Here is a 26,352-nt window from a genome sequence, read left to right as displayed (position 1 = left end):
ATAAAGACTCAAGTTAAACTTCGAGTGGTTAAAAACCATAATGCTGGAGAAGAAAATACAGGGGATTAATGGCAGATTAGACACTGTAGGAAAAAATAGTGAACTTGAAGACGTAGCAATAGAAACCATCCAAAATGAAGCACAGAAAAGAGAATGAAAGAAACAAAACATCAGAAAACTGTGGGATAATTTCAAACAGTCAAATATAAGCATAATTGGAGTCTCCAAAGAACAGAAGAAGGGAAAGAAAAAAATAATTGAAAAAATAAGGGCTGAAAATTTGTCTGTCAATAAACACTTCCAACACATAGATCCAAGAAGGCCAACAAATCCTAGTATAAGAGACATGAAGAAAGGAACATCAAAGCACACATACCAAATTGTTTAAAACCAGTCAGAAAGAAAATCTTAAAAGCAACCAGAGAAAAAGATGCATTACATATGGAAGAAGATGATGAGAGATTTCTAACCAGAAACAATCTAAGTCAGAAGACAGTGGAGTGACTTCTTTAAAGTACTGAAAGAAAAAACCTTCATCCTAGAATCCTTTACCCACTGAAAATATCTTTCAAAAACAAAGAAGGGTGCACATTTCCAGTTACATGATAAGTACTAGGGATGTAATGTCCAGCATGATGGCTATAGCTAATACTACTGTCTGTTACATTCGAAGTTGTAAAGAGAGTAAATCCTAAGAATTCTCATCATAAGGATGAGAATAAGGAAAATTTTTTTTCTCTTTTCATTGTATTAAATATGAGATAATAGATACTACCTAAACTTATTGCAGTAATCAATTCACAATATATGTCAAATCATTACACTGTACACCTTAAACTTACATGTGATATAAATAAGCATATCTCAATAAAGTTGGAAAAAAGGCAAAATAAAGATGCTTTTAGACACAGAAGAGCTGGAAGAAAGAATTTATCACTGACAGATCTGCACTATAAGAAATGTTAAAGTCCATTAAGGCAAGAAAAACGATACCAGATGGAAAGAAATCTACATCTACAAAAAGGAATGACAAGTACCAGAAATGGTGACTACTTGGGTAGATATCAATTTTTTCCCTTATTAAATCACTTTAGAAAACAATAGACTATTTAAAACAAAAGTGATAACAATGCATTGTGGGGTTTTTAACGTACAGAGAAGTAAAATATTTGGCAACAACAGTACAAAAGTCAGGCAGGGAGAAATGAAAGTATGCTATTGTAAGGTTCTTATACAATATAAACAGTATAATATCATTTGAAGGTGGCCTGTGATAAGTTAAAGATGAATACTATAAACCCTAAGGCAGCCATTATTATAACACAACAGTCTTACAGCTAATAAGCCCGTAAATCTAATAAATCAATAAAGCCAGTAAAATGGAAGCATAAAAAATAGTAAATCCCAAGGAAGGGAGAAAAAGAGTAAAAAGAAACAATGAGCAGATTGGACAAACTGAAAAATAAGTTAAAGATGAATACTATAAACCCTAAGGCAGCCATTATTATAACACAACAGTCTTACAGCTAATAAGCCCGTAAAGCTAATAAATCAATAAAGCCAGTAAAATGGAAGCATAAAAAATAATAAATCCCAAGGAAGGGAGAAAAAGAGTAAAAAGAAACAATGAGCAGACTGGACAAACTGAAAAGAAATAGCAAGATAGACTAAAATCAAACATCAGTAATCACATAAAATGTAAATGGTCTAAAGAAGTCAACTGAAAAGCAGAAATTGTCAGATTAGATTAAAAAACTCTTGTCTGTAGGCTACCTACCAGAAACTCACTTTAAATATAGATACCAAAGGTTAAAAAGAAAAGAATGAATAATATACACTATGATAACTAATCAAAAGAAAGCTAAAGTGACTATATTACCATTAGGTAAGGTAGATTTTAGAGCAAAGAATATCATCGGGCATAAAAAAGGTTCAATTCACCAAGAAGACATAGTATTCTATGATCAATCTTAAATGTTTATGCTCCTAATGACAATTTCAAATACACAAAGCAAAACTCGAGAGAGCTGGAAGAAATAGACAAATCCGCAATTAAATCAGACATTTCAACATTCCTCTATCAATGATTGATAGAACAGATAAACAAAGTTAGTGAGGATATAGAAGAATTAGACAACACAATCAACCAACCTTAGTTGTCATTTATACAAGATTCCACCTAACAAAACAGAAGATACATTCTTTTAAGTATATGTGGAGAGATCTTATCTGTACCATAAAACAAACCTCAATGAATTTGAAAGGATTCAAATTATATAAAGTATATTTTCTGTTCACATGGAATGAAGTTAGAATCTCTAAGAAAAAATTCTGAAAAATTCCAGAAGATTTGGAAACGAGCACACATCTAAATAACTTGTAAATCAAAGAAAAAAGGGAAATCAAAAAAATTATTTATTTATTTATTTATTTGACAGAGGGAGAGAGAGAGATCAGAAGTAGGCAGAGCAGCAGGTAGTGAGAGGGGGAAGCAGGTTCCCTGCTAGCAGAGAGCCTGATGTAGGCCTCGATCCCAGGACCCTAAGATCATGACCTGAGCCGAGAGCAGAGGCTTAACCCACTGAGCCAGCCAGGTGTCCCAAAAAGGAAAATATTTTAAATTAAAAGACAAAACACATCAAAATTTGTGGAATAGAGATAAAGCCATACTTACAGCAAAATTTATAGCACTAAAAACGAAAAAAATGATCTTGAATAAACTCCATTTCTACCTTAACGAACTAGAAAAAGAGCAAATTGGACAAAAAGTAGAAGAAAAGATTACTAGAGATAACCTCAATAGCCCTATAGCTAAAGAAATCAAACCTGTTGTTAAAAACCTTCTTATGTAGAAAACTGCTTACCCACATGGCTTCACTGGTGAATTCTACCATAGGAAGGCATGTATGTGAATATTCATTTAGCTTTATTTCTAACAGCCCCAAACTGGAAATAATCCACATGTCCACTGACAAGTAAATGAATAAAGAATGATATATCCATACAATGGGATACTCAGCATATAAAGGAATAAAATTATCGATATATGCTACAATATTATTAATTTGAAAATATGCCAAGTGAAAGAATTTCAATAAAAAGAGTATACAAACAACAGTCAATTCTTGTTATTCATGGCAGTTATGTTCTATGAAGTTACCATGAACACTGAATTAGTAAATACTGAACCAGTGCTCTTAGAATAATAAAGGGTTAGGTTGCTGCCAGCCTCTGGTCACATTTTTGTCAACTGATAAACACATAAACCTGTGTTTATTATGCCTTGTTTAACATATATAGTTGATCCACTAGCACTGAACTCTTAGCCAACAGCACTAGAACACACGCCTGAATGGGGCTCCTCTAAGATACGTATTTCCTGTGTAAGGCACATCACGCCTTCTTGCACTTGAAATCATTAGCACTTCAGTAGGACGCTTGGGAACTATTTTAACAGCAAGATCCCCACCACAGAGCACAAAAATGTGAAAACATGGCACTAAAAAGACCATGAAAAGGACACTCGTTTAGGGTAGGAGAACCATGTGGAAACGAGTATGAGAAACAAGAGAACAGAGTGTTTCCTTGTTTGACCTCAGCTGGGAACACGGGTATGCTCTCAGTCAAAATTTTTTGCCCCTTTGCAGGTCTGTGAATGACTGAGAAAATACTGTGAGTACTGATTCTGGAATTATCAAGTAATTTTAATATATAAATTTGCAAATATGCACTTTGAATGATGAGCATCAACTGTATATGAGCCCCTTATAAAATTTTTTAGAAAATATGTACAAATCTAGAGTGAAAGAGAGCAATCAGTGGTTGCCCTGGGGTTGGGGTTGGCGGGGGGCGTGGGGGGCAAGGAGGGAGGAACTACAAAGGGGCAGGAAACTCTGGAGGGTGATGGGTTCATTGACTGTGGTGATTATTTCACAGGGGCCCACACAATACAAAACTTACCAAATTGTAATTTTACAAATGTGCCATTTATTCTATGTCACAAGATCTCAAAAAAGTTGTGAAAGGATGAAAAGGCCATGTGGTAGGAAGGAGAAGAGGAAAAGAGATATTTATTAAGTTTATCTGAGAGGAATCGCTACTCAAGGAGTAGTGAAGGAGAGTGAATTAAGAACATCAAAGGTAACTTGAAGTTCTGGATTTGATGGCTGGGCTGATGATGACAGTTGTATTGTCAGTAAGGAAACCAGATATACAGAAAAAAGATCAGTTTTCTGTCAGGTAGAGAAAGTGAGTTCACATTGAGGTTCCTGACCAGGTCCCAAGTCTTCTTCCCCTTCTCAGAGCAGAACTGTTGTGGCTGTTATCCTTGTGGTTACACAAATCCCTTAATTCCTGACTCCTCAACACCAGCTCGGTTCCCTGGCTACCTAGTTTCTTCAGTGACACTACCACTTTTGAGTCCCTCTTCTCCTTTAATCTATCTAAAAATCCCTCGTCACTTCTGCCTATTACATTTAGGACAAACTTCTGGGTTTATTTTGAAGGCTTCCAAAATGTGGTCCCAACCAATCACTTTTTATGTTTCATTATTCCCTATCCCCAGCCCTCCACTTAAATCAGGGCGATTGTTCTCTAAACACACACCGAATTTGTTTTTAGGTGTCTGTTCCTTGAACTGAAAAGCTCTCCTTCCCTCCAAAACCTAACAGTCTTGTCCATTAAAACGTAACTCATATCCTCTCTGAGTTCCCAAAGAGCCAGGACCACCATGTGTACCGCTTAATTGTTCTCTAATTTTCAAATGTATGCTAATTATACCTTCAGTAGAAGCTCATAATCAACAAGAGTGAGTAAAAGCACCAATCTGGGTCTAACAGGTAATCATGTATGAATAAAGACCAAGTCTGCTTTTAACTCACTAGGAATCTACCTCTTCAGAAAACAGTTCCTTAAATGTTAATTCCTTAAATTTTTCCCCCTAAAATTCCTTATAATTCCTTAAAATGTTAAGCATAGTGCTACCATATGAGCCATCACTTCCACCCCTAGATATGCCGATGAGAGGTGCAAAAGATGTCTATATCAAAACTTCCACATCAGTGTTCAAAGCAGCATCATTCACAATAGCCAAAAAGTGGAAAAAATCGAAATGTCCATCAACTGCTGAATGAAGAAATGTGGCATGTCCATACAACAGTGTGGTATTCCACAATGGAAAGCAAGGAGGTAAGGACACACATTCTAATGTTGAAGGACCTTAACAATACTGTTCAGTAAAAGAAGTTCGTCACAAATGACCATATATTGTATGATTCATTTATAGGCAATCTCTAAAACAGGTAAATCTATAGAGATGGAAATATATTAATTATTTTCTTGGTGCTGGAAGGGAGAGGTTGGGAAGAAGTGGAAAGTGCTAATGTGTACAAGGTTTCTGTTGGGGACTGTGACTTTGTTTTCCAAGTAATTGCGGTGATAATTGCACAACTCTGCACTAAATTTAAATTGATGAATTACATGAATCATATCTTATGCAAAATTATATCTTCATACAGTTGTTAAAAATTCAAAAAAAGAAAATACCAAACAAAACAGACCTAGTCTGGTTTCAAATGTGTAGAGCTGCGGGGGCGGCGGGGGGCGGACAACGATGGCAAGACGTATCAACCTCCCTGAGTACAACAGGACAATATTAAATCACAATAGCTCCGAAGAGACAGTCTTTGCTCTGGGTGACCAGGGAAAACTGGAGGAGTTGACATTTGAGCCAGATCTTGAAAATTGAGTAGAATATTTACATGTCAAAAAGAAGAGGGCTTCACAGGTGAAAAGAATAGAAGCCAAAGCCAGAGGAGTGGAAAATGGCAAAGGTGTAGAATTCATGCAGGTGGGGATGGTGTCATACACGTCTTTAAACCTCTCTTGGCATTTAATATAGTAGCGGAGCACGGTCTGCATGCAGTAAGTACTTGCTGGGTTGAATTAGTTATACTTGATTTTAAGTGGTTTCATCTAGCTCCTAAGTGAATAATGTGTTCTAAGCGAGGTAGAGAGCTATATCTTTTATAAGCCTGGGTTAAGTGGCAGGAATTTATGCCTCTAATACCAAAATTGGAAGGGTAATTTAAAAATAACTTTAATGGCTTTTTTTTTTCCAGGCGGCATAGCTGTATGTAAAGTAGCTGGTACAGTAGGATCTAGTCCCCAATCGCTCATATATTATCCATCAAATAAGGAGAATACCCTTTTTGCTCTAGTTTAGTGTAATTATGACATTTGTAACCTGTTAAACAAATTATCAAAGATGAGTTCATTACATCCATACCATATATAGAAGCCATCTTTACCACATACTCGTTTCGTGATAGTAACTGATACAATTTTTACATTACCTGGAGTTTCAAAGAAAAATAATGCTTTATTCTGCTGGTATGGAAACCACCAGAGTTCATAAGAAGGGTTATTTTTAATCCTCAAGCCCAAACTTCCAGGAGCTTTGGAATGAAATGAAAAAAAGCTAATGAGCTATAATTTAATAGTTACAGAAACTCCCACGTCAAAAGCTCTCAGGACTTCCCTTCCAGCGGGATGTGGGCTGTGGCACACACACCACTTACAGACAAACGTTCACTGTTTCAAGAGATACCATTAGACTAATTTTGAATGTGATGTGGGTTATGGGAAATGAAGATCAATCTCACTGTGTAGAAGATGCATGAGTTGGAACAGGAATTGGGGATTGCAAATAAAAGAGATGCCTCGAAAAACCACCCGACCTTACCACTGGAACTGAAGTCCACAGGCCCGATCCATTTGAAGGCTGGTTTACGGCCTCGCTCTTCTGTCACGTGCACTTTCTTTATTAGAGCCAAGCTGGTCAGAACATTGGCTATATCATAGAGGCGTCGTACCTTTGCTTAAAGATATAAAACACAATTACAGTCACGCCGTCTGTGACACCACTATATTTTAGTTGATATGACAGGTCACTTTCCTCAGCCACCATATAAACCTCCAGCAGAAAGCAGCAGGGTGCAGCAGAGGCCAACGGCTCTGTCGTGCAGTCACCTGGGATTTATGTATCTGATGTGTCCGTAGACACATTCTAAGGGAAGGTCAGTGTGTCTTCCCTCTTCCACAACTTCACAGCCCTTGTAAGAGGCACCTGGTGACAGGCAGGGAGCGCTGAGATGGCAAAAACACCAAGGGAGGGACAGGGGCTGTAATTAAAGGCTTAGTGAATGTAATTCTGCTATGTGGCATGTCAAAAGCTTGCTCTGAGTTTCTCCCAGCAGGAGGTGGTGGCACCAGCTTGAGCAGGCAGCTGGCTTGTGAAAATGACAGGGATGCCCCAGAGCTTCCTGTGAGGCTGCACTCCGGGGCACACAAGAGGGTTTGGGGGTCATGGTGATGAGGTTCAGCTGTGCCAACGACAGGCAGCTCCTCACCTGAATCCTAGTGTCTGGCCGCCTAGTGGGGGAGGGGTGGGATGTGCATTCCCTGAGTCTTAGGAAGTCTGGGGAGAGACATTTGAAAATGCAGGTACTAGAAGAGAAATTCAGCAGGGGTGGTAAGGCATTCGACAGGCAGGGCAATGCCCACAAAGTAATTTCTATTCAAGAAATTGATTTATAGGTAGGAAACCCACTTGACCTTGGGCTAAGATCAAGCAAAGGAGCTGTGATTATGGTCCAGAAACATCAAACGTTCACCCCAGATGTAACCTTCTTCCCAATCCTGATAGAGCTGAATTTTATCTACTCATTTCTCCCACAGGTTGGCTATAATTACACTGGAAACAAAATATGCAGAGAAAGCTGAGCTCATGGCTTCCCAGGGCTTGAAAGTGCTTCTGGTGGCCGAGGGTATTTGGCTCCACCGAGGCTTGACAGGAAAAGAAGATGCCCTGGGTGTGAAACTCAGAAACTCTCTCTTTGCCCAGTAGCTCTGTCCCACCACCCCTGCCCTACCCTGGTCATTCCTCTGGTTCTTACCTGAAGACAACTTTCATCTCCACCCATCAGAAGAGTAGGCAGGGGGTGAGGAAAAAAGGGGAAAGAAAACTCAGACATTCCGTCTTGGATGCAGCGATACTAAAGAGAAATGCAAAGTATCTTACACCCTTCCTGACCTGCATTTGTGGGATGGCATTCTGCTTCCACCATCCCCTCTGACTGCTGAGGAAAAGGCATCTGACAGAACTTTAATGGGAATTCTGGTATTTACTAACTTACCTCTCACAGCACTGTTCAAGAACCTTTACGAGTACAGGAAAGACTGCACTTCTTAAGAAAAAAAAAATTTTTTTCCAATCTCAGAGGCAGAAAATATCAACACATGAACTCCCACCCTTTTTGTACTGATAAGTCATTTTAGGTGAAGATAACTTACTTTTAAATTTACTATGGTCCGGGGTATCCTGGCTTTCTTCTATCAGTATTTTGGCAGCGACATCGAGAGTGACAATCTTGGTTTTGGACACGAGGAACAGCATGACAAACTTCTGGCTCATAATTCTCAGAGACTTGTCTTTTCTACTGTTTGCAGATGCTACAAAGGGAATGAAACAAAAGCATCAAAACATATAATTTACCACATGAAAGACGGTACTTGGGGTTTGCCAGAACTGAGAACTCTAATAGCAGATGCAAAGATCACTCTGGTAACAGGCAGGAGCTTACTGGACACACATCACAAAGAGGTGGCTGGTAAAGAAATGAGATGGACATTTTCTTCTTTCCTTTTTAAGTAATTTCTATGTCCAATGTGCAGCTCCAACTCACGACTCTGAGATCAAGAGTTGCAAGCTCTACCTGTAGGCAGCCTGGTGCCCGAAGAAGTGAGATAGATTTTCAAAGATTTTTTATTTATTTATGAGAGTGAGAGATCACAATTAGGCAGAGAGGCAGTCAGAGAGAGAGGGGGAAGCAGGCTCCCTGCTGAGCAGAGAGCCCGATGCGGGGCTCGATCTCAGGACCCCAGGATCATGACCTGAGCCAAAGGCAGAGGCTTAACTCACTGAGCCACGCAGGCGCCCCGAGATGGATTTTCTAATGGCCTGTGCAACTCCTCTCCAGTAGGCATAAACTCTGAAATGCATAATTGAAACCACTCATCATGCTTTATACTCCCACTTCATAGAATATACAATCCATGAGGTAGTTTTCCTGAAGCAACTTTTTGAAAAGATTAATGGGGAAGGAAAATAGGAGAGGGTAGACTTCAGGGACTGTTTTCAGAACATCAACTTTTCCCTTAAGGGCGAGAACGCTTGTTTTTATTTCTCTGTGCCTACAATAATTTGACTGAAACACAGTAGGCGCTCGACCCTGCCATTGCTTTTCAGAAGGAAGAAAAGAAATAAGCTAGAAATGAATACGAAACACTGATCAGACGTGTGCTTCTGTCGAAGACAGGCGAACCATCCCTGACAGATGGCTGTCTCCTCTGGTTATTAGGATAAGAACTGGCTCAGGGGTGGTGCTAAAAAGCAGGAGGCAGTAAATCTAATGAAAACCAGGCCCACATTTCCATTCCTGTTATATTTGCAAGTGAAACGGGATTGCCACTTGTACTTTATCGTCTTAGCAATGGGGAACAGCGTGAGAATGATGGAGATCAATGGTAACAACAGGGAGAGGATACATAGGAGCTGACGGGGAAGAATAATGGAGACATACATTTAAAAAATGCTGCATCAGATGACAGGAGAGATTATCTATCTTTCTTATCAGCATGTTCTCCAAACGGGGTTCTTTTCTAAGTAATCTCCTCTAAGTAAAAGAACTGAATTCTCTGAAAAGATAGCTTCTTTCAGAGCAAAATTTCCTTAAAGGCTCACAAACAGACGTCAGCATGGGGCCGTCAGTCTGAAATGCAGCACTGTCCGCGATCTTTGGTCCAAACATACCCAATACCAAACAAACTGCCACTAGACAGGCTTGAAGTGAGGCTAAGGGGGAAGCCCAGTCAGGGAGCCATCTGTCTCCCTTTCTTCAGTAGATCAAATCGGAGGGCATCTCCCTCCAGGGCTGTCAGTCTGGCACTCCCCACCTTAGCAGTGAGTTTCTACGGAAGAGACCATCCCTCCCTCTTGGCCGTTACTTGTGTGGTTCCAGTGCACTCACAAGAGGGGTAGTCGGGTTCTGAGAAATCCAATAGCTGTTGATCTTGAGAATCCGGACAGCCGTCTTTTTTACGTTCTCCTAGTTTATAATCCATCAGATCTAGCTCCTTCTGTTGGAGATGAGCCATCTGTTCCTCATATTTCTGCTCCTCTCCCAGTCTCTGGAGGCTCCTCAGGGTTTTTGGCAGGCTCTGCCGGCCATGCCAGCCATATTGATTCTTGGCCACCCGGCTGACCAGATGCAGTGATTCCAGCACATTTACAATGTCATAGATACGTCTCCTTTCAACGCCTGTTTGGGAAATAGAAGCTGACGGTCACGCAGGCAAACATTTTCAAGTAAAAATTCCTTGAGGGCCTGGACCGCGTCTGTAAACTAATTTACACGGTGCCCTGTATAATGGCCAGCCAGTGCAGATGCTCTAAAAATTCAACCTCTTAGGATACAAGCAACAGGAATTATTTTTCTTTCTTATTCTTGGAATCCAATGCTTTGCAAGTGCTAGGATAAAACATCTACCCAGACATGGACGATAGTTCCATCTCTATTACATAAACAGTAGTATGCTGTTTCTTTGGACCTGTTAGGTAAGCCATGCCACCATTTCAGCATGTTTAAACAGGTGGGACTGAGCACCACATGCACTAAAGTGTCTAATGGATGCCTGATGAACACTGGTTGATTTGGACTTGTATTCCTAATTATGCAGACTATAAACTGTGTCCAATGCATGATACCTCATTTGGACAATTCTAGCCTTTCCCGGAGTTTGAATGATGTGAAATAATGATCTTGTTAACTCTCTTAATGGCCCAGTTAGGAAAACAGATGGCAAATATTTTGTTTTCTATTTTGCATTGGAAACTCAGGAGTCAAGAGCTTGGGCATCCTTCTCAAGTTGCTGGAGGAAGCTATAGCCACAGCTGAATAACATACAAGTTTCCTTTTGTTCATCTTGGCCACTGGTACCTGTCCCTCCATTCCCATTCAGGGGCATTTGGGCCCAACAGGCCAGCGGTAAAGCACAGAGATTCTTCATGTACAATTCAGGCTGACCATGGAGTTCATCAATTGTCTACCCACTTTCCCAACACTCCCAAGAGCTGTCTATCACATTTATCTAAAATAGGTACTACAGTTAAGCCTGGGGGCTTTGAGGTCAGACTGCCTGGATTAGAAGCAACCCTGCTCTATCCCTTAGTAGTTGTGTGATCCTTGGAAGTCACTTCGTCTTTCCGTGCCTTAGTATTTATCTCATAAGGTGATGAGGATTAAATGTGGCCATAAACGTACACGGTCTACAACGGGTGTCAATTTTATCTACTGTTTGTATACTATTTTGTAAATACTTCCCGCACAGCATCGGAAATACCCCAAATCCCTGCTAGCCTGAGACGTCAACAGTAGAAACAGATTTTAAAACCTCCTCTGCCTCAGCCTGTCGTGCAACAGACCCTTAGGCTTTTGGAACCCAATGGCTCCTTTGCTCTCCTCTAAGTCCCCATAACAAAAGCCTCCCGGCAGCTCCCAGAAAACTGGTCCAGCTACAAAGATGCCCTCTTTCTGCTTACTTGCCAGAAGCTGTTCTATAATCAGAGCAGACCCAGTGAACATAGCTTCTGGCCCTTCTAAGATTTAATAGAAAAAACTGACCAAATTATGATGAAAACTTCAGAGGTGAAGTGAAGTTCTTTCCTATGCATGAAGACACATTTCACAGTTAACCAGAACATTTCGGCTCCTGACCCCGAAAGGTTCTTCACCCTCAGAAGCTCAGGCTTCAGTGCCAGATGCCTGCTGGAAGGTGCTGGCAGGAGCTGTGAGCAGCCCCTTGTCCAGATCTGCCTGGTTTTCTATTCCAGTCTGTTTTCATATATTAACACATCTTGTTTAGAGTGTAACATTCTATAAACCTCCCCATTAGAAATGTCATGTGAATGCAACTGAGACACCCCAGGGCCAGCCATATGCTGGGCTGTTTTGTTATTTTGTATTAGATATAAACTGTTCCCTCTCCATCTAGTGGATAGACATCCTAAAAAGGGGAAAATAAAGGAAGATTCTGACCACTTGGAGGGTGAGATCAATGTTTAAGATGTACAATGGGTGTTTAATAGGTGGTGCTGATAAAAGTCACACTGGCAGCTGCCTGCCTAGATAATCATCTTTTCAATCTGGACTATTTAACTGCCTACAGGCTGGGGCACTAAAAAGTCCCATTTCACAGGTCTCAAGATCTTCAGGTTACTCTGGGGCTCGCTCTGTCGGGAAGGTTTTTCCTGGCACCCAGCCTTCCTTTTCTTTTGGATCAACACAATCCTATTAATCCTGGTCATGGCATTAGTTATGCCTCCCCAAGGATTTAACGGTCACTACCATGCTTCCCTGAGTCCTCGAGGGAGATAATAGAGAACATCTCTCAGCCCAATAAATTCAAATCTAAGGCTGTGCTATTATCCATTTACTAAAGTCACTCCTGGTTCTTTAACTTCTTTTTTTTAAAAAAGATTTTATTAATGAATTTATTTATTTGAGAGAGAGCATGCTCAAGCGGGGAGTGGGGGGCAGAGGGAGAGAATCCCAAGAAGACTCCCTGCTGAGTGTAGAGTTCATCAATTGTCTACCCACTCTCCCAACACTCAAAAGAGCTGTCTATCACATTTACCAAAAATATGGACAGCAGTTAAGCCCGGGGGCTTTGAGGTCAGACTCGCTGGATTAGAAGTAACCCTGGGTTTTAGTCCCACCACCCCGAGATTATGACCTAAGCCAAAAATAAGAGTTGGATGCTTACTTGACTGAGTCACCTAGGCGCCCCTAGTTCTTTAACTTCTTACCTGTAATATCCATGTCAAATCTACATGGGACCACAATCTGGGAAATGATGCGACTGAAATGCTCTGAACATTCTTGGTTAACATATGTTCTTAGAGCTTGTGACCTGGGTTAGAGCAGGGAGTTTAGACTCAACCCCAAGAAATGGTTACCACTGAAATAGCTTCCAAGAAGGGACCCCATTTTTGGACATCACAGGAAGAGAGATGGCAAGGTCATTTGGCAGGTCTGGGTGATCGTGAGGCATTAGGAAGCTGTTTGTAAAAATCTCTGGAATTCTGCTCTAACCAGCCATAACACAGGCATCTGTAGCTCACATGAGAGCAGGAGTCCTGTTTCCTGTCTGATCCCTCTCACCCCCAGATCTGTAACAAAGCCTTCCAACATCCAATCTCTTGTCTTCCCACTGATATCAGTTCAAGGTCCCTGGATGGAAGTTGGTACAGGATGGAAGCTGGCCTCATGAACCCCAGTGAGAAGGACACTGTGTGCTATTGTTTTACTCTCACCCTCTGTAAGACTAGTTTCTAGGACCCTGTACCTCGAATGGGTGTATCCTAAGCCTCTATCCAACTGGGTCACCTTCCCCTTTTTGTTTCATTGGCACCGATGCGAAATACTGTGTTCTACTTCTGGGCTCCCCAACCAAGACACCATGCTTGCTCATCCTAGAGGTTGAGAGGACAATTTGGGGAGGGCAGAGGGAGATCTAATAAGAGCGGAGTAGAAATTATTCCACATAAGAGTAGCATTTCCATGCTAGGCCCTGAGTTAGGCATGTTGTTGATATTATCCCCAACTTTGTTAAGTTTCTGCAAGGCGCTATGATCCTTGTGTTATAGACAGGAAAAGGTTAATTAACCTTTTTTAAAACTCTCAGGGCCTGTAAATTGGAGAACTGGGCTTCAAATCCAAGCCCATCTGACCCAAAGCCCAACCCATGGTCTTTCTATCATAACCTATTGCTTTCTCATTATCTCAGTATCTGGTAACCAAAATGTTTTTAGCCATCAGTTTGAATAATTCAGATTGACAATCATCTAACAGGACACATTTCTCGGGGCTATAGGAAGAAAGAGAATAAAAAAAAAAAAAACCCAAATTAAAAATATAACCTATCATATAGCCTGTTTAGTTGATTTTTTATTTTTTTCTGTATGTACAACCTCCTTGTTTTTTAAGGGGACACCCTCTACCACTGTGATTTCTGCTTATTAAAGATTGTCAACAATGTTTACTCTGAGACGAACTGCAATCCATGTCCACTAGGGGTCTCTATTCTGAACGGCTGTCTGCGTATCTACAGCCCATACACCACGGCACATCACACACACCCAAGCCATGTGAACACATGCACTCCTCTTTGTTATGAGGTTTAGCTGTTTGAGTTATGTCCAGATGTGCTTTTCCTCGTTTTTCAGGCTTGCTGTGAATATGCTAGTATATGGCTTCAAACATAATGGTCTTGCTCTCAAATCCTGTTTGGTAACAGAAATAATACCAGGTCTGAACTCTTAGAAGCATTATTAAAAATAAAGAACAAGGCATTTTTAAGTGTTTGTCTGTCTGAAATAATCTGAAATTAAAAATGAGATATTAATTTTTAGTGTGAGTCTTTTTATACAAATATTTTATAAGGTTAAAAAAACCCCAATTTTTGTTTGACCCTCAGGCCCAGAAGACTCCCTGGAATCCTATGCATAAGGATGAGAAATTTGATGACAGGAGGCAGCTCGACTTGCTCCTCCATCCTTACCATTCTGAGCCCACCCTTTGCTTAATGAGAAGCTATCTGAAGACTTTGGCCTGCCCAAGGAAACCGGTTTCCCACTGTGACTACAGAAAGGACTGCAGGTAATCTGATGATACATACCAAGACTGACAGCAACTTCATCTAGGGAGATGGTTGTTTTCTCGGTTGACAAGGGATAACTTGGATAGCGAGCTAGAAACTTCTGGCACAGGAGTCCCAGACTTTTCTGTTTTCTGCTTGGCCTTTGTTTTTCAAATTCGTCCACAGCACTGTCCCCAACCACATCAAGCTACAAAGGGCAGACAAAAGGGAGGGGAGAGATGTCATACTTAACATCCTAATAGAGAAATTGTATGAAAAATGCAAGAAAAATGTATAGAGAAATGAGAGTTACTAGCAAAGTGAGAGAGACATCTCAGTTCGTATCATGCTAGATTTTGGTTAAAATACATTTCCTAATCCAATTTTCTTGATGTTTTACTGATTGTTTTCTTTGGGCTGAATTCTTTCTCCTTTGAAACTTGAAGGTGAGTCTTTTGGTTAAAAGCTTAAAAAGTGAAAAATGAAGTTGTTTATCACTTGTTACACCCTCGCTACTAATGTGCTCACTAGATTAGCATCACCAGGAGCTTGGAGAGTCTCAGGCCGTATCCCAGACCTGATGTATCCGAATCTAGATCTTGGGTGATTCCTCCTGACATAAAAGTCTGAGATCCACTGGCCTGCATTGTGTCACCAGTGTTTTATTTTTAACAACTGACCAAGGGTAAATGGAACTGAACAAGGGCAGCTAAGTCTTATTCCTTATTCTTTCTTATGGCAAGTACCCTGAGTAGTATCCTTGTTTCATCAACCCACATTTGAAAAAGGCTCAATTCAAGCCTGAGAAAGTAAAAGGCTTTTCAGTGAACAGATTCAAGGAGAAAAGTGATATGATTTTCTCAATGGCTTTCAGAAAAAGCATTTGCTAAATTTAATACCCATTCATGATTTTCAAAAATGCCTTAAAAACTAGAAATGGAGAACTTCTTTAATAAAAAGTGTATCCATTAAAAAAATCCAATGGCAAACACATGTCTTAATGGGAAAATCTTGGAAGCATTCCCTTAAAATCTGAAAAATGATAAGGATGCCCATTATCACTGCTCTTCTTCAACACCATATTGAAGATCCTAGCCAGTGCATGAGGACAAGAAAAAGAAAGTGAGGCAAGGGATTAGAAAAGAATAAGCAAAACTTTCATTCTGCAGAAGACACGATTGTTTATATACAACTCAAAAGTATCTCAGACAAATTATTAAAAATAATGAGCAAATTTAGCAATGTAGCTGTAAAGGCAAAACAATGTATCTCAAAAATCACTTGTACTGCCATACAGTAGTAACAGAACAATGAAATGAAAAGACATTATTTACAATAGCAATATGAGTGATGTTTTTAGGAACAATTCTAGCAAAAGTCTATTTGCATAAAATATTGAAACTTAGATCTTTGAGAAATGCACTTAAAACTTAGAGAAATATACTATCTTCATGGATAGGAGAGTGCATTACCATAAACAGGTTTATTCTTCTCCAATTAATCTACATGTAATGCAATTCCAATTAAAATCCAATCTGAAGTATATAAGGAAAAATAAAAGGTGAAGAATAGCCCATATATTCTGAGGCAAAATAAGTTGAGTCTTGCTTTCCCTGATACCAATGCTTATTACAATATGTTATTGGTGTAGGGATGCATGGATTGGCCAATGGAATAAAAGATAGCCAAGAAACAGATGACAGAGATAGCACTGCCAACTTGGGAGAACAAGAAGGACTGAGTAAATAGTTCAGGGACAATTGATTATAACAAGTAACATGTTAAAAGATATACACCAAATTGAAAAGTAATACATTAAACTGATAAAGGTTTATTTTCAAGAATATATAATAAACTCTTATATATCAGCATGGAGAAAAAGAACCCAACTAAAATCAGCAAATTATGTGAACAGACACTTCACAGAAGAAGAAAAAAACATTGTGGCCAATAAACATGTGGAAAGAGACTTAGCCTTATTGGTAACCAAGGAAAAGCAAATGAATACTACAAAAATACACAACTGTATACCCATTAGGTTGGCAGAAATTAATAAATTTGACAGTGTCAAATGTCAGGGAGAATGTGGATTGATAAATGTTCACACATACTTGGGAAAGCAATTACTTTGTAAATATTTGCGTATCCAATGACTTAATAATTTCACTACTAGATGTATACCCTAGAACGGTAGTCCTCAAACTTTTGGGTCATAGAATCCCTTTACATTCTTAAAAATTACTGAGGAATATCTTCTTTAAATGTATTCTTTATTACCTTTTGATAGAATATCTGGTCATATAAAATATACTTTTATATATATGTGTATATGTGTATATATATATACTTACATACACACACACACACACACACACACACACACACATATTTACATACTTATTATGTACATAATATCTTTGGCACCCAAAACCAGATTCAGGACATCTTTTACTCTTCTCCTGTCCCAATTTCTTCATTTTGGTAATATTTATAGCATGAAAAATCCCCAAAAGGAGGAAAATGGAGAAATAACTGACTTTTCTTAGCAAATCTGAGAAGTTTGATGGGAGATTGAAAATTATTGACCACTGATTTTTTTTTTTAAATATAGATATGCTGTTTATTCAATAGCTCTGGTTCCCTAGAGGACAGCTAACTTAAAGGTGATTTAACTTTAAGGCCCCAAACCAAAGAACTGAACATACATAAAAACAATGAAATTTCCCAGGTCTAAAATACACTATTGCCTTCAAAATAGGAGCAAAATTATAATTTGTAGCAACATAAAAAAGTCTAGGCTTCTTTATTAAATCAAAATTATAGTTTTGTTTAAATAATTATTTTTTTTAAAAAATTATTAAAAAATTATTTTTTAAAAAATAATGGTCATTTTTAAAATGTGTACTAGGAGTACTCAAGGGAGTAGCATACAGAAGAGAAAAAAGCATTCATTATGAAAAAAATGAGACAGAGTAAGAATTCCATTTTAGCTATAAATAAGATACTAAGTTTTGATATATTTTGATATCTATAAAAAACAGGGATTTGTAGATGAAAGATACTGCCTACCTAAAGGTATTTTACCATTACAGGTATTTGATATGCCATTAAATCACCCCAATAGCAAGAATATACAAATAAACAACAAAAAAAGAAAGCATGTAGTTTAATACTGCTTTTGGCTCAATAGTAACTGAAGAATTGAGAATTCTATGACTTAAATAATCAAGTAAAAATTTAAAAAATCTATAAAGCCTGAAGAGTATAGCCTGTTTACCTGCAAAGAGTCTGTAAAGGCACCATCCTTGTTTTCAATAGGTCTGAACAGTCCTTTTTTCTTCTCCCGGTCTCTTATGTCAGGGCTGGCGGCGCTAATGAGCACCTTCAGGTTAGCCGTGGGCGTCCATGGTTCTGCCTGCTGTCTGTCAACAAGCTTAACTGGAGTAATGGGGTTTCTTTCTGGAGTGAAGATTTTTTGCTTTGATAAATCAATTGGTTCATTTTTTATTGGAGTCTTCGGGGCCATCCTTGAACGATCAACAAATATATTTTCCTATTTTAAAAAAAGAGACCTTTTAGCGAGAAACAGAAAGGGCAGGTATAAGTTAAGAGCATTTTGTTCCCATGATTCACCAAGACATGAAGATACAAAGAGACCCCATGTTTAGGGCTGAAAAATATCAGGCTAGGACTAATGAAAATAGACAGAAGGACTTGTGGAATCCAAGAGGGGCTCAGTGAGAAAATGATTATCATCTACTGCTTTTTAAAAAAATTTTATTTTATTTAAGATTTATTTATTTTAGAGCAGGGAGAAGGGCAAAGGAAGGGGGGAAAGAGTCTCAAGCAGACTCCCTGCCAAGCCTGTAGCCTGATGTGGGGATCAATCCCAAGACCCCGAGATCATGACCTGAGCCAAAATCAAGAGCCAAATGCTTAACTGACTGAGCCACCCAGGTGCCTGTCATTTACCACTTCTAAACATACTTCTCATGCATCTCTGTGAACAAAGTCATGAGTGTATCTGTCACTGGTAGATGCTTGTAATAGTTGAGGATGATAAGGGCAACTGTGGGTTGAGTCCATAGTGCTTCTCTATTTACAAGTTTGCACGAACTAGTGCAGTACAATTATGCTTTTGTCATTCAATGTTCACCGGTGCTAATAAAGCAATTAGTAGTAGGACCAATGGAAAAGTATCCAACAAAATGCCACATGTCAAACCAACCTGGAGGGCTGTAATTCCCCTAGAGCAGTGCTTTTCAAACTATCCATGGTGAAGGGCCAGGGTTTTGTTTCTTTTTTTTTTAGATTTATTATTTATTTATTTGACAGAAATCAGAAGTAGGCAGAGAGGCAGGCAGAGAGAGAGGAGGAAGCAGTCTCCCCGCTGAGCAGAGAGTCTGATGCGGGGCTCGATCCCAGGACCCTGGGATCATGACCTGAGCCAAAGGCAGAGGTTTTAACCCACTGAGCCACCCAGGTGCCCCGGGCCAGGGTTTTTTATTTCCAAACTCCCACATACTGATACGTGGTTTTACTTCATAGGACTCACATGCCACTTCCACCACCTGTGACTCTCCGTTAGAGTTTGTCACTCAAACAACCTACAGCCTGTTCAACGGGAAGAGACCCTTGATCATATAGGCTTAGATGCCACAGGGGGCAAGATCAGATTGCTACAGAGCTTTCTAAGCATTTGACTCAAGTTCTGTTCTTTTTTTTTTTTTTTTTTTTTTTGCAATTTTTTTAAATTAACATATAATGTATTATTTGCCCCAGGGGTACAGGTCTGTAAATCATCAGTCTTCCACAATTCACAGCACTCACCATAGCACATACCCTCCCAATGTCCATCACCCAGCCACCCTATCCTTCCCTCCCCTCCCCTCCAGCAACCCTGTTTGTTTCCTGAGGTTAAGAGTCTCTTATGGTTTGTCTCCCTCCCAATACCAACTTGTTTCATTTTTCCCTCCCTTCCCCTCACAATCCCCCTGCCCTGCCTCTCAAATTCCTCATGTCAGAGAGACCATATGATAATTATTCAAGTTCTGTTCTTAATTTTTTGCAGTTCAGTAATAGTTTATGGACTAGCAATGTGCCCCCAGACCACACTTTGAGTAGACTGTTTTAGATAATTATAAGAAAAGATCAGTGATGGATCCAATATGTTCCTTAGTCAATTATGAAGGACTGGGTATATGAAAGCCACATTTACCAAGCAATGAAAACAAATTTCTTTCCCCTAAAATAAATATTTGTCTTTTGAAAACAGAAAGATTCTACTCGGTCTATACCAGAATTCACCTCCAGGCAATAGTATCTCACATAATGATGAAGGCAGATGTGTTAAACATTCGTCATTCCTTTTCCTATACACGTGTCACTCTGCAGCTACTGTATGCTTACGTTTTGGCTGGGCAGTGGTTTAAAAAAGGTGCTTTCCTATAAATGAGCAATATATGAAGAGAGGCAAAAAAGACTGGGAGCAACTGGAGTTTGTGTTAGCAGGGATAACCCCTGTTCCTTGGATCGGCAGAAGCTGCCAGCCGGACAGGGTGAGGCTCTGCCCTCGTGTCACTGGAAGGAAGGGAGGTGGGGATGAGGGCGATGATTTCCCACCACAGAGGTGGTAAGCAGCCTGCCCGGAAACTTCATCTATCCACATCTCTTAACACATCCCTACTAGTGTGCAGTTCTGATGAAGTCTTCTACAAGGGGACTCTGAAGGGAAAGTATTAAATGTTTCCTACGGGCCACACCCCCTTTTATGTACTTTACGTCGATTACCTCCTCATCCAGTCCTGTGACCCAGATGAAGAAACTGAGGCACAGAGGTAAAATAACTTGCCCGAGGTCACATACGACCTTCATTCAGTATAGAAGTCATTGGTAGGCAAGAAAGAGTTGACAGCAGAAGTTTCTGAAATCCTGCATCTAGAAATGAGCCTGTCCTGGGTGCAAACTGGGGGTAAGTTACCTTTACCATAGCTCCCACAAAAGGTACCCAGCAAGCCCTGGATCCTCACTGACACCTACGGAGAGGCAGTATGGGGAAGGAGCTCTGTAGGCAGGCTCTTGGGATAGCTTACCTCCTCTGCTACTTAGCAGTAGTGTGAGCACGGGCAAGCTACTTGTCTTCACTGAATTTTAATTCTCTTCACCGAACATGAAGTTCATAAAAATACCAACCTCAAGGGTTATTAGAGTAGTTCCTGGCATATACTGAGCTCTCAATAAAACGTAGCTGTTACCTGTTCCCCTCTGTACCATTCTTTATTCCTGTTCATTCTGGCACTCAGAGCTAATATGATACATAGCCTGTCATATTGCTATTTAACTTCTCAGGTGCATATCTTGACTCATTAACGAGACTGTGCACTTCTGGAGGTCAGGGAGCAAGTTCCATGTGTCTCATTCCTCACAATTTTTGGCACAACGCCTTGCCCCTTACAGATGCTGAAAGAACACTATGCCTCGTTTATCTAGTTTTCCAAAAAGTATCCCTGTGGTAAAGGGTGTGGCCCAGACTCACTGAGGTGGCCAGAGATCCACCCTCCTGTACTGCCTCTAGGGTACCTATTCTTGTAGGAATGATGAGCTCCTACTTTTTCCCTATGGAGGAACAATTTAGATGCATTATTTCCTCTAACACTTTGATATATTTTCACTACAGTTTAAGTAAAACTTAAAGCAGGAGGGGAGTTAGGTTACCTGCTAGGTTATGATTGTAGCATACATCTACATCAAAAGAAAAAAAATGCCACGTGCATTTGCATTCTGAGATCTCAGATGGGCAGAAAAAGTCAACTGTACCCTAACCGGACCCTGCTTCGTCTGTCTAGCCTGCAATCCTCACACCGTGTTAAGCGGAAAGGGAGTTAGAATCTGGAAATGTAGCTTTTGTCTCAGTTCTGTATCTTTTTGATCCTGAACAAAATGCTTGTTCCATCTGGGCCCAAGTTTCCTTATCAATAAAATGAGGGGTTCCAACTATAGTAACTACCTCCAAGGCCTTCCACCAAGGCTTCCCAGCTGTGTGGTGGCCATAGGGAGGCACTGAAATCTCTTCAGGAACGAATGACTCAGGATGGCTCTGAGGGGCCATCCTAGAACTTCCAGTTGGGTTAAGTCTAGACGTCCCCTGAGACTGTATTACAGATCTGCTTCTCCCTCTGTCCAGTTCGGCAGCCTTCCCCTTCCACCCACATGCCTGGACCCCCAGAATCCCCCTACATACCACCTGTGCACTGACTCTATGTCAGATCTGCCTGCCAGGAAATCTAAGCTGCAATGTGCAGAAGTCCCCTTCCTTGGCTAGAGAGGGCCTGGGGAAGTGTGACCCATGAAACAGGCTCTCCAGTTCTCATATGCAAAGAGAGACCACACAGCCTGGCTTACTTGCCATAGAAGTGCTGGGAAGGTGGGATAGGAGAAGTAACTTGTGAGTGTTTTACAGATGTGTGTGATCATGAATTACACCAGAATTTTGACTCTGCCGTACACTGCCAGAGAGAGGCTTTATTGTTAGAAGATCTTGGTTCGCGTCTTGCTTGTGTCTCAGACACAGCTTTGATCGTGTCCCTCAAATAACATATACGATGATCAGCCTTGTCCAGGCCGTTGGCATTATTTTGCCAACTGCTTTTCCAGTTCCATCTCACGCCTATTCCACATTTTACCCAAATAGTACACTTGTTTTTCTTCAAACCTGCCCTACACCACGACTTTGTCTTTAATGCTCTCAGTGAAACTTCGGCCACAGAAACCCTACCTATGCTTTAGGACTCACTGTAAAGATGACACCTTAGGAAGTGTCTCCTTCTAGCTACCGACCAATAACTCTCTTTCCCTTCAGAGCACACTTTCTAAAATAATCCACACCAAGGGCTTTCCCCTGCCCATCTCCCAGGGGTTCCTCAAACCACCAGGCTCTTCTGATCCAATGCTTTCACCTAGGTCACCTCTCACTGGCCAGTTCAATAGTAAAACACCTCACTTGATCTCACTGCCATGGTTGAGACTGTTGACTGTTCTTTGCTCTACAAAACACACAGCCCTTCTAAAATAGCACACTTTCTCTCTTGGTTCTCTTCCTATTTCTTGGACTATTTCTTCTCAGTCTCCTTCCTTGGTTCCTCTTTTTCCACTCTTAAAACCTCTGCCCTCCAGTCTTCTCTGTTCGCTCTGGGAGAGTTCACCCACTGTCATGTCCATGGCTTTAAAACCAACCTGACAGTTCCCAAGTTTGTATCTGGCTAGGATTTTTCATGAATTCCACAATCAGACAACCAGTGTCTCCTGTACATATTTATCTACCTGTAATCACACAGGAACAAACATAGATATATTCCAAATTGAACTTAACCTTTTTTCTTAATTACTCCAAAAAGTTATGAATGACCTTCAAGGAAAACCTGTGCCCACCAAGTCTGGGTATTGTCTCCAAACATACCTGCTCATTTCTACTCCTTACCAGTTCCCTTCCTCTATACTTGCTTAAGTTAGTATTCCTTCCTTCCAGCCCTTGTGAGGTATTATCTTTTTCACCAAGCACCCCAACAGCTTAATCCTTACTGCTCACCCCTGTGTGCCAAACCATTTGTTTCCTTTTGTCTTCCCCAAAACAGCTGTAAACAACTTAAGAGGAGACTCTGGTTTATTTCTCATAACTGGTCTCAGTAAACTTGGGTAATGAAATTGAAAGCTCTTATATGTTTACAAAAACTTCTCCATAAGTAGCAAGAAAATGCATGCACAATATAGTACTTAGAGTTGTTGACCAATGTGCAGAAAGTCAAAAAAGAAATCCTCTAAATGCCAGCTGACCCACAAAACACTGTAGTAGGCATTTCTCAGAGAGTTTCAAGTAACAATCCAACACCACTAGCTTCTGGCCACTCTGAAAATCTTGAGCATTTCTTGAATGCCTACACCTCATGTGGTTTCCTCTGCCTACAATGTCCATCTCGCTCACTCTTGTTTTTTTGTAGGATGAATGTCCTCAGCCACTGAGGCTTAGCCCAGATGTTAACTCCTCTGTGAACCTTCCCAAATCTCCCAGAATTCCCTGTGAATTTATTTCTTCCTTCTTTATTTTGCCAAACATTTTGCGCCTGCTCCTATGATGGCACTTACCAAATCACAGTACAGTTGGTTAGTTTTGCATCTGAGACCCTGAAAGTCTCACAAGTAAGGGCAGGGACGACTCGTTTGGCTTTGGGTCGCCAGTTCCACTGAGGATAGTGTGAATATGTATTACTGGGTTACAAATACCTAAAGAGGGAGGTGCTATTTATTAGCTCTAATTTACGGAAGAAAAAAACAGGCTTGAGAAAGGTGAGGAAACCTAAACCGCTGTGTCCCAGCACCTAGAACATAAATATTTATTGAGTGACTGAATAAATGTATTAGTTCAAGGTTACAGAGCTAATAAATGGCACAGCAGGAAATCAAACCCAGATCTCTGTTATTGCAAATTCCATGTTTTCGCCATCACTAGAAATCCTCCTTTCTTTTACTACAGAGCAAAGTGAAAAAAGGACAAAACCCCTCCCGTATCCAGGCAGAAGCACTGTTCTCATTCCTTTCCTTCTCTTTGAGAGGTGAAATAATCCCTGCTCATACATTCCATTTCAAATATTTTAACTGTTTTTCCGATCTCTTTTGAGTAATTTGAGTTCTTCTCCACACGCATTAAAATGGGAAAGTTCAAATGGACATAGCCCTTACTGATGCTAACTAGAGTAGAGTGCCCTTGCGGAAGGCACTTAAAAAAATCACTGACCCAGAAGGAAAGAAGTGGACACTGACTCAGGCTTTATATAAATGTATACACATTCCTTCAAGGCTGTTCCATCCAAATTATAAAGAAAAACAAAAAGTCTTGCTCTGAAACTCCTAAAGCCAAAACTCTCAATCTACATTTTAAAGTCTGGGCATTTCATCTTCGTATAGCTTAGGTAATTTTTAGAAAGTCCTCTTGAAAACAATAATGTTTTGGCATACTTCTCCCAACAAAAAAATTTTGAATGCTAGGAACAACAATCTACAAAAAACATACAATTGCACACCTATCCAAATAAACAGTCGTCAAGTATTCTTCAAAGGTCTACATAACAGGTGTTTTTCCACCAGGCAGTTTCACTGTTGATGCTAACTAAGCCTAAAAATAGAGACCTAGAGAAGTTCAGTGCCCAAGTAAGTTGTGATGCTCAGATTTGTATGCAAAGTTTCTCTATCTAGGTTTGTTATATCTATTTGGTTTCTAGCTAAAAATGCTTAGACATTTGCTAACGAGCTACTATACTTTTTCAGTAGGGCATTGGCTGGTGAGTACAGCTGATGTGGCAATAGTGATAGCTTAGACATTACTATGGCCACTTTATTTCATTACGTTTCTTGAAGACACAACTACGGTCTTAAAAATCACAAGGGGTGCAAAAAGGGAGGGAGAGGCTTAGTACAAAACCATCAGCAGCGCTGTCAAATATTCGGAGTACACTAGTGGGCCAAGTCATTTTATCTCCTCATATACAGGAGGCACAGGTCATAATTTTGGGTGAATGGAACAGCCGCTAGGAGATCGATCATTGGTACAAAAGAACATTCCACAGCACTTTAATAATACAGCATTTACAGTATAAGGTCTATTTTTTTGGGAATTGAGGCTTAACATTCCTGCTCAGCATTAGCTAACTCCATTCTTGACAGCTATAAATAAGTATTACAAACTTTCAATTGCCGTGTCCAGCACATCTTTGATTCATATAAATTGGTTCCAACATTACATTTAACTTAGCCTCTTTCCACGGCAAAATCAGTGAGAAGCTCAACAATAATGGTTTGGAAGTCTCCATTGTAAAAAAAAAGAAAAGTATATTTCTATAATGTTCATCAAACTAATTATTGTTTACAAGACAAGTATGGGTGGCATGTCGGAACACTTTATTGAATAAGACACCACCATCCTAAATATGTTAGAGCTTTAAGGTATTTAAGTGTACTTACCTTTTGTGCATTTTCCCCATCTTCAATTGCAAAATCTAGTCTGGACTGCCTGGGGTTGATCAAGTCTTTTAGTGTTAAACAATTTACCTCCATCTGTAAAGCACAATTATGATTTTACAATTGGATGTTTTCTCCTCCAACAAAAATATCTATCACTTGCCCATGAACATGAACTTCCCTTCCCTAAACTCATCCTGGGAATTTCCAGGAGTGTAGCCACCCCCCAACTCTAAAACACACATGAAATGAACACGAACACTTAAAGTGTGCTTGGAAACACTAAAAACCTGTGAAGAAAAAGAAATACACAAAAATGGTAATTTTTTATGAAGAGCAACAGCACAAAACAAAGTTACCAAGTCAGGAGAGTGGAGGGCAAATCTGTCAGAAAGTACAGGGTCTCCTGGGTCAGTTAATTTTGGCGCAAAGAACTGGGAGGAATTCGGCTTTGAGGGGGTTTTGAATCGGGGGGTGGGGGCGGGAGGGAAGGAAATCTGATCGCCAGTCCAAACCCACTCGGCTTTTAGCGCAGCCCCTTCCCAGGCCTCCAAGCGGACCCCAAGGATAAACTCTTCCAATGAAACC

General features: G+C 40.1%; 1 protein-coding gene across 1 annotated transcript in view; it reads right to left on the bottom strand.

Moving 5' to 3' along the window:
• Positions 1-25,860, bottom strand: part of LOC111142218 (transcription factor E2F7-like) — a 35,935-nt gene extending 10,075 nt beyond the window's left edge. The window contains exons 1-6 of the mRNA XM_022495248.1: positions 25,768-25,860; positions 18,035-18,310; positions 14,797-14,965; positions 10,089-10,379; positions 8,353-8,511; positions 6,743-6,877 (exon numbers count right to left, since the gene is read on the bottom strand). Coding sequence (XP_022350956.1) covers positions 6,743-6,877; positions 8,353-8,511; positions 10,089-10,379; positions 14,797-14,965; positions 18,035-18,310; positions 25,768-25,860 — 1,123 coding nt within the window. The remainder of the gene's footprint in view (positions 1-6,742; positions 6,878-8,352; positions 8,512-10,088; positions 10,380-14,796; positions 14,966-18,034; positions 18,311-25,767) is intronic.
• Between the last annotated feature and the right edge of the window lie 492 nt (positions 25,861-26,352).

Source organism: Enhydra lutris, unplaced genomic scaffold (assembly GCF_002288905.1).
Source record: "Enhydra lutris kenyoni isolate GAN:26980312 unplaced genomic scaffold, ASM228890v2 scaffoldscaffold7, whole genome shotgun sequence".
Classification (NCBI taxonomy): Eukaryota; Metazoa; Chordata; class Mammalia; order Carnivora; family Mustelidae; genus Enhydra; species Enhydra lutris.
Note: the sequence above shows the minus strand (reverse complement) of the source record. Positions and strands in the feature narration are given on the sequence as shown.